The sequence below is a fragment of the Watersipora subatra genome, chromosome 1 (genome assembly GCF_963576615.1).
Source record: "Watersipora subatra chromosome 1, tzWatSuba1.1, whole genome shotgun sequence".
Taxonomy (NCBI): Eukaryota; Metazoa; Bryozoa; class Gymnolaemata; order Cheilostomatida; family Watersiporidae; genus Watersipora; species Watersipora subatra.
The window spans coordinates 40,946,232-40,955,747 of NC_088708.1; the positions used below are offsets into that span (position 1 = coordinate 40,946,232).

The 9,516-nt window shown below is 34.6% G+C and overlaps 1 protein-coding gene across 1 annotated transcript; it reads right to left on the reverse strand.

Moving 5' to 3' along the window:
- Positions 1 to 1,292: 1,292 nt before the first annotated feature.
- LOC137393815 (uncharacterized) lies at positions 1,293 to 9,413 on the reverse strand. The gene is made up of 6 exons (XM_068080524.1): positions 9,095 to 9,413; positions 5,774 to 6,022; positions 3,981 to 4,094; positions 2,878 to 3,133; positions 2,441 to 2,701; positions 1,293 to 1,865 (listed from the first exon to the last, which is right to left on the reverse strand). The coding sequence occupies exons 2-6, from the start codon at positions 6,005 to 6,007 to the stop codon at positions 1,342 to 1,344; spliced, it is 1,389 nt and encodes a 462-aa protein (XP_067936625.1). The 5' UTR covers positions 6,008 to 6,022; positions 9,095 to 9,413; the 3' UTR covers positions 1,293 to 1,341.
- Positions 9,414 to 9,516: the final 103 nt, after the last annotated feature.

Genomic DNA, 9,516 nt, shown 5'->3' on the forward strand with positions numbered 1-9,516 from the left:
GTCAATGTGCTGGCACCAGAGTGCTCAAATCACAAAAGTGATGAGCTTTGCACAAAGGCTAGTAGTGCCGCACCTCTCACAGAGCGCTCAACCAAACCGAACTGAGGGAGCATAATACTCATGCTACAGACAGTACTGTTTCGGCTATTGAAGCCTCATCAGTGCAGCTCAGAGCTTAGGCAAGAGACACAAATCCCATTACCAATACATACATACATATATATACATATATATATATATATATATATATATATATATATATATATATATATATATATATATATATATATATATATATATATATATATATATATATATATATATGTATGTATGTATTGGGATGCAGTATCTGAGTATCTATCTACTGATTGCATTAACTCACTTACTTAACACTGTCTATTCAGTGTCTTTGCAAGTCATGTAAGTATTGAATTGCTTTAAATAATAAGCATATATTAGAGTAATAAACTATAATCATCATCTCTTTAATATGATCAATAATTACTATCTTAACTGTGCAAATTAATGATCATTCTCATGGCTGATGTTATTGTTCTGTCAATCACTACGAGTGACTAGCACAAAAAAGGGGCGTGGCCTGAACGCTCCTTGATGGCACCGGAAATGCTCGTGTTGTTGAATGCACAGTTATCACTCTAGGGGGAGATAACTCTATGGTTACAACTCCTTAACTGGAAAGAATTTTACAATCTCACATAATCTTGTATCGACTGCATTAAGAAACTAGAGACACATCATAGGCCATTCTAACTGGTAATTGTTCGTATGCTACTTCGTATTCAATATGTTGCTGCATAATTGCCCTGGTCTATGTGAATGTATTATTTGTGTTTCTTTCAAGCTGAGCTGTTAATTTGCTTCGCGAATAAGGTCATTAATATGGCAAACTGCTTAGTAAAAAATTGTATGGCATCTTAGACAATATTTAATATTCATGTTTATTCTTGTTTGTGTGTTTGTATGTCACTATAATGACAAGAAGTTTTAGCACATTACTCCAGTACAGATTTTTTAAATCCACATCCGGTTAAAGCTATTTTTGAAATATATCGTCTACACTATCTTGTTAAAAATGGCTCACTTTGTAGTTTAGGAATGTTTTAAAGTTTCAAGACTCAAAACTTCCATTTAATATACATGCAATTTTTTAATAGACTTTTATAGTTTCAGTGTACTCTTCCAAAATTCTTGTCTCACAAACCATGTTTGAAAATCTATTAGAAATGTGTCAAACTTCAAATGCGAGATGAGCAGAAGCAGGTGTACCTACCAATAAAGCTTTATTTGACAAGGGCATATTTGATCTGATACACATTACATTCACTGACCCGATTGAAACTTCATTCCACTAAATTTCTCAGCCATTAATCGCGTGTAATCTTGAAAAACTCCTAGGGCAGGACCTTGATTGTCACTGGCTAGTTGATCAAGTTCTATAACTTGTTTCATAACAGAAGAAATATTGCTTATTCTATATAACACACTACTATGGTCATTTATATGTCCTCCTAACACTAAAGAATCTGCATTCTCTAAAATCAATCCTACGGGAAAGAAAAACGAGCTTTCTATAAATCGATATCTCACTAGCGGGATCTGAAAACTTTCTTCAGGGAAAGCTATGTTACCACTGACATAGACTATCTTAAAGTCTGGCTCAATAGTCATGAGAATTATATGAGTTGTGTAATATCGACGTCCATTGCAACGTGAATCCGCATCACGACAATCTCTGAAGTAGGTACCATGCGCTACGGATATATAATATGGATATTTGTATAGTACAAAGGGTGTGCCTCCTCGTAAGCCATCTCTTTGGTCTTTGAATGTGTAGCTTTCTGCTCCTAAAAATATAGAGCAAGATTAGAAAATTTCATTTTAGCAAACTTACCACAAACTTTATTAGCTCAAGTACAGATTTGTTCTACTAGTTGCCTATTGAAGGAATTTTTTTGGCTAATACTGCAACCTCTTCAGTCAAAAACTTTGGAACAACATAGCAGAAGCAGTAGTATACATGTATGTACTGTATATATGTATTATATGTATCACATTAGGTGAAATTAGCCACTTTTTCAATTGTGCTTTAAAATGCTAACACTTGGTTTTTTCATCTTTTTCGTATAACTTTTCCTCTTAAGTTTCCACTTAATTATTACCTTGAATAATGCTAGTAGTTTGGACTTAACATAAACTAATCCAACTAAAAGCATAACATGTAAAGACTAAAAGACTTCAACTCACTCAGCTGATAGTTACTTACATATATAAATTAATTACTTTAGTTGATGCACAGGCTACACAACAAAAGTAACAAGTTTGTATTAAATTTACAACCTATATAAATATATTCAGAACACAATAAACAGCATGGAAATGTTCTGACATAGTGGAACATAATGATAGCGGCTCTTCGTACCTTCTTTGTGAACAAATGTGCAGTCCATAGAGCTGTTGTGAATACCGCAGTCAATCACTCGCAGCGGGTCAAGGTTATATGTAAAAAACAGCTTCGGACCTTTTACTAGGGCTGCCCAGTGCTTGTCTCGTGGCATGCTGCCATCTTGCTTGTTGTCTACCATTGGCTGACCACCATAGATCTTTGGCATTATTGCTTTGTTTGAGGTTAAGTCCCACACAAAAGTGGAGTCTATTGTTTTACGTGTTTCCGTAAAAATGCCTGAAGTCAAAAACAGAAAATATCTAGTTATCATTCTCAGGTGTACAGGGTGGTCTATAAGTATATGCAAAAAATATGCAAACCATATCATTATTTTATGGTGTAAAGTAATTTTATGATTTTGTACTTCTAAATTTGTGTTCAGAATAGGGTGAGACTCAATACTACATACAAACCTGTATTGAAGGTGAGGTATATGGTATCATTGACTGTGAAAATCCTCGGTTCAATGGGTCCATCACCAATGGACCACTGAATTGGAGTTGCGATCCCAAGGATTCTCCCGGTAGTAATAGGTTTCATCTGCCTGTCAAACCTCTGGATGTAGAAGTAATTGTCAGAAAAAGTATTATGAGGTGACTGCTTGGTCAAGTCCCAGATTTCCTTTTCTAGCCACACCCTCATCACTGTGATCACCTCTCCAGACTTTAGCTGAACATAGTCAAGTCATAAATGTTTTACATTATTATTCCCACATTTTAGGAGTTGAGCTCTAGAAATGCTCGAAACCTTGTTAATTTAGTAATCATTTTATTTCTGCTGATCACAACAAAAGAAGTCACTTTGGCACTCATGAAACCAATACAATACGTGCTCAAAATCTCACTGCCGCAGATGTGGTAATTACACTCAATATACAACACTGCATAAGAAATTACTAAAGTCTACCTAATGCCTTTGCACAAAGTCCATTTTATTATGAGTCAGAAAATTGGCATACCAAGTAGGCTTACAAAATTGATTATATTTTATGCAATAGCCACTTTATGTCTGTGACAGATACGAAGATGTGGTTAAAACTAATTAGCGATGTTTTGATTACAGCAAGGGCAAGGTTCTTAGGCTTCATAGTATTGTAGAGTTAGTTCTTAAAATAGAGTTGAGGTAATTACTATATCTATGAACTGCCAGGCAATGGATTGAATTTATTAGATATGCTGTAAAAAAATCACCATTGAATGGTTGTACATACAGGTATTCCTTCAAACCTGGAAACCTGAGAAAACCCCATTGTTAAGTTTGTCCATGCACAATCTTAACAATGGGTATTTTCTCAGGTTTCCAGGTTTGAAAGAATACCACAACCCAAAGCATTTTTTATTTTAAAATATTTCACAAAAAAGCAACCGAATACAGCTGTAGTGCGTGTATTTATAGTTTATAAAGTTTGACTAGTATTACCCAATGAAGCTGAGGATTTCAATTATAACTATTATTGACAAATACAGAACAACGCATTAAAGAAGGTAAAGCTAATAGATTGAGTAGAATACACTACCTGAAGAATTGCAGGGCTGTTGGCATAAATTCTGTGTTCATTTCTCACAGGGTCCACCATCATCTCTCTAAAGTGTTTTTCAGTATCTGGAGAAAATGAGTGGATCAGGGAGACCTGCAGCAGACGCCGTTACACAAATCTTTACAATTTTAAATCTCTATCAACAGATCATACACAAATACAATAGCAAATAATATATTCAATAACAATTATCAGGTCAGCGTATGGTATTGTGCTAGTATTGTCAGTATTGTGTCTCAGTCATGGAATTAACGATGTACCAAAAGCATCTACAAGACAGCAGAAAGGCAGCAGAAAGGAGATGAACTGTTAAAAATATTTCTAGTTTCAAAAATTTGTCAACCAAAGAGTACCTAATAAAGTAACTTCTAATGTAATACTGTGTTCTATGTAAGGAAAGAGTGTGGCAATGCAGTATGTTTATTTAGTGATTTCATAAGCTGTTACATGACATTGCATGGCCAGCTGGCATAGCCCAGTAAGAACGTTCTGTCAATATACAATTTGTTCCTTATTGTGTAAGTACCGGTAAATAGGTAAATATTAACATGGTATCAAACCTCACCACACTGGTAAACATAAATCAACACACAAAAAACTCTTTCTACTTTCATAAATTTAAAAAAATGTAATCTTAGACAGACTTTATTGATAGAATCTGAGTTGTCATGTTACGAATATCTTCGAATTGAATTTATGCAAAGAAAGAATACTATTTTTACTTTTATAAAAACAAGAAAGCACCACTTCATTAAAACAGCACCATGAAAACGTAAGCAAACTTGAAAGGGACAGCAGTTCTGTCCTGGCTTTAAGGTATTGTGACTTAATTTGTTTGAAGACCCTATGTATTGTTTAAAGGCACTATGTATTGTCTAAAAGCACTTTGTTTAGTTTAAAAGCACTCTGTTTAGTTTAAAGGCACCATGTATTGTTTAAAGGTACTATGTATTGATTAAAGGCATCATGTATTGTTTAAATGCACTATGTATTGTTTAAAGGTACTATGTATTGATTAAAGGCAATATGTATTGTTTAAAGGCACTATGTATTGTTTACAGGCACTATGTATTGTTTAAAGGCACTGTGTACTGATAAAAGGCACTATGTATTGTTTAAAGGCACCATGTTTAGTTTAAATGCACTATATAATGTTTACAGGCAATATGTATTGTTTAAAGGCACTATGTTTAGTTTAAAGGCACTATGTATTGTTTAAAGGCACTATGTATTGATCTCTATTCCTAATGCTAAAATTGGAAGACTATCAGTAAAATATAATTTTAAACAGAAATTGAAAGAAAAAAGTAATCCGTGTAATAAGAAACAATGTGTTGATAATGATATGACGACGTTTGTATTTTTATTATAAGAACAGTTTGTTGTTTTATGAGTAATTGCAGTCTTTGTATTTCAACGTCTATTGGCTACTGATAAACTGTGAGTGAGATTGAGTAATTCTGTTGATCTCTTCAAAGCCTGCTAAAAGTAGTGAGAGTATTTGAGCTAATTAGTTAATTAAGGCTGTAGTAGAAGAGTTGGAATACATCAGAGTTGAACTTTGTTGAATATTGATTAGAGTTCATGAGTGTCCTCTAATCAATATTTAAATCGCCTGTGTTAGTATCTACCTGCCACTAGTGACTTAGCACAAATTTCTCACTCAATTCTGTTACATGTTAAAATACACGTAATTCTTTTGAGATATTTCAAGGATAAAGAGCGAACATCTCTACTTCTCTGAGCAGATCTATGACCAATGGCCATCTTACGTGTATCATAGTTGAAAGCTCCTTCAACAATCCGTCTGAACCAAAAACTCCTCCTTCCAACTCGAAGTCATCCGAGACTCTTGCAGGTGCATCAAGACCTTCTGTAAACCTCGTAACAGTAATTGAATGGAAGAATGGCTGACCCAAATTAATGGTCATCGTTTTCATGAACAACATCATAATCAACAGCATGCAGACTACGATGCCTACTCGAACCTTCTTCACTTGAAGCATCTTTACTCCGTTTTTCTGCAAAATTGTTGGTAAGAGGAAAAGCTGACATTTGTGTATATATCATATAAGGAAACTTACTGACTGTCTCAAGAATAATGGCAACACGCATTAGTTAGTGCATCTTTGACAAATCTTTGATACCTTTGTTTTTTTTCATATGACAGTCACAGGGTTTTAACTTATTTAAACTTACAGGGTTTCAACTCATTTAAATTTATAAGGTTTCAACTCATTTCAACTGACAATTCAGAACAAAATTTCATTCCGAAATGAATTTATTTCCAATATAAAGTAATAAATACATAATCAAATAGCTATTAAATTAAATAATAATGAAACAGTTATTGAGTTTTATTAGTACTGCTGGTCAGTATCATATAGTTACTCGATCCTTAAAAACTTGCTCACTTATATTCACATATTCCACAGCCCAGGCTAAAAGGGAGCGATAACTCTAAGTGACCTCAACCGCCCTTCATGGTTGTAATACAATTAAAATGGTCTTGAAGTTTCCGTCAATAGAAGGAACAATCTGGAAGGTCCTGAGAACAAATCAGAAAACATTGAAATATGGAGCTAGTTGTTTGTTAAAATGTATCAATCAGTTTGTTTCAACGTTTTACTATCCATAGTCTCTTTCATACTCCATTATAGTTGTGCATCGAGTTTACAAAAGCCGAAAGTAGCCAATGATCATGAAAGTAGGCTAAGAAATGCTATGTTAAAAATTCTATGTGAGGTAACATTCAAATGCTTAGTAGCGTATATACAGGTATATATAGTTTGGTGTCTGTGCTATCGCATAGTTTAACCATGAAAGAGCTAAATATATTAAAATAGGTAATGCAATATGCTAAAATGGATTGGAATTTGTCAAATATTTTGTTTCATTCGTGCTTCAATTATTGACATTTGACAATTCCACAAACAAACAAAATTAGGACAAATTCTCACCAATTTTAGTAAAATACTTTTTTCTATTTATTCTAAATATATATATAAATTTGTGAATATATATGTATGTGTACATATATGTAAGTGTGTTAGTCGTATACCAAATGTCCAATGACAAATAAGGTGGATCTAGAACAGAAGGGAGAAAAGAACAAGAACATAAATATAACAAGAACACAAGAAGAAGCAGAGGATCTGAGGCGTGGTGACTTTTAATGACATTAATTTGCAAATAAATAAGTTTTTTAGTGAAACTATTTCGAGAAAGTTAGTCGATGAGCAGAAAATTTATACAAGTTTTTGCTGTTTATGTTCTATCAAGTAGCTATAAATTATCATATACACTACAAAAAGGAGACCTTCGTATAAACAGCTATGACATGACATCAAATCGAACCAGCAATTGTGACTGACATTAACCTATTCTCAAACAGTACTCTCATGCAATGTTCTATGTCATTTATAATTGATTACAAAAACCTATGAGAAACCTTAGACATTTGAAAATATAAATAAGTGTAATGCTGACTTACTTAGTCGTTAGATGAGCTACATGTAGGTAGCTTGCTTTACTAGTACTGTACAGCCATGTTGCTTACTAGTACTGTACAGCCATGTTGCTTACTAGTACTGTACAGCCCTGTTGCTTACTAGTACTGTACAGCCATATTGCTTACTAATACTGTACAGCCCTGTTGCTTACTAGTACTGTACAGCCATGTTGCTTACTAGTACTGTACAGCCATGTTGCTTACTAGTACTGTACAGCCCTGTTGCTTACTAGTACTGTACAGCCATATTGCTTACTAATACTGTACAGCCCTGTTGCTTACTAGTACTGTACAGCCATGTTGCTTACTAGTACTGTACAGCCATGTTGCTTACTAGTACTGTACAGCCATGTTGCTTACTAGTACTGTACAGCCCTGTTGCTTACTAATACTGTACAGCCCTGTTGCTTACTAGTACTGTACAGCCATGTTGCTTACTAGTACTGTACAGCCATATTGCTTACTAATACTGTACAGCCATGTTGCTTACTAATACTGTACAGCCATGTTGCTTACTAGTACTGTACAGCCATGTTGCTTACTAGTACTGTACAGCCATGTTGCTTACTAGTACTGTACAGCCCTGTTGCTTACTAATACTGTACAGCCCTGTTGCTTACTAGTACTGTACAGCCCTGTTGCTTACTAGTACTGTACAGCCCTGTTGCTTACTAGTACTGTACAGCCATGATGCTTACTAATACTGTACAGCCCTGTTGGGTACTAACATATTAATGGAAATTTGGCTGATATTATCTTTAACTACTTTGAATTCTTAAAAATAAGCAAGAGTAAGATTTCCATGTTTAATAATGCGCGAAATGGTATGCAAGTTATGCTAATGGTCAGGATGGCAGAGTACCTATATGCTGTTCATGCGCATCAGTTTATCAAACTTGTGTTAAGATAAATTTTAGCAAAAGGAGCCTGTTCTTTATATGTTACTGATTAAACCCACTTTCAGTTGTTTAGCTATTCATACCAAGCGATGGATGCATGCGATAATATTTAATACATGCAGCACAAATGCATTAGTATTTACTGTGAGGCCTTGTGATTGGAACTAACATATCAACTAAGCAGGACATGTTACACATGCTGATGACTTGTGGAACTGTACTAGTGGTCTTTTAACTGATGATATAAAATGCCAAAGCTTTAGGAATTATAGTGTCTTTTCAAGCCAAAGTTTGTTACAATATTAAGCTGTTACTGAGTTAGCCTCAACTTCAAACAGCTATGTTAAGCCAGTTCCTACAGTTTACTCAGTGAGGTAAGATATTTTTATAATCTAAAACAGAACAGTAGCTAGACTGACAATAGCATAGCTTCACTACAAATGTACAAAAGCAAGCAGAAGTCTGGCACTTAATGTTGTCAAGATGCACATGGTAGCCATCTATACAGGCTATAACTATCCTGATATAACTTCATCGCTGATCTAACAATCCTACAAACACCTCGGACTGTTTGCTAGTTTTATACCGATCCACTTCAACTTACGTCAACAAATTTATTCCAACTCCAACAGATTACCTTTCACCATTAAATGCAATATTCCAAAAAGTTATAATGAAATTACCTTCACATTTCCAGCATGAACGGCGATGCTTTATGACTAGTTAGACGCCTAACTATCCGAGTGCGTACAGGCGGAGCCAGCACGCTTATAAAAAGCCTCCTACTTATAACAAAGCAAAACAAAGTCATCTGTAGCTAGTAACAATAGAACTGAAGAAGCTGTATTATATTCCAGTGCCAATGATCTAGCTAAACCTGCTCGCGCTTCAAACAGGTGACAGGCTCAGGCGCACTAGACACAGCCACTTCTCGTCGGCTACCAGAATCAATAGAGATACGTGAACAGTACATATGACCGGTTAGAAATAATATAATCAATGCAAGTGAAAGCATCAACCCTTATTCACACAGCTACTTGAATGCATAGATTTTCACGAGCGTCCAATATCTATTTATGAAGTAACATTTCAATTTTAAACTAGC

What these genes read in the sequence shown, in the direction of transcription:
- LOC137393815 (XM_068080524.1), bottom strand. Translation starts at nt 6,007, where the DNA reads ATGCTTCAAGTGAAGAAGGTTCGAGTAGGCATCGTAGTCTGCATGCTG. An exon ending in ATACCTCACCTTCAATACAG is followed by an intron (nt 2,702 to 2,877) that starts GTTTGTATGTAG and finishes TTTTGACTTCAG; the next exon opens with GCATTTTTACGGAAACACGT. An exon ending in CACATTTGTTCACAAAGAAG is followed by an intron (nt 1,866 to 2,440) that starts GTACGAAGAGCC and finishes CTATATTTTTAG; the next exon opens with GAGCAGAAAGCTACACATTC.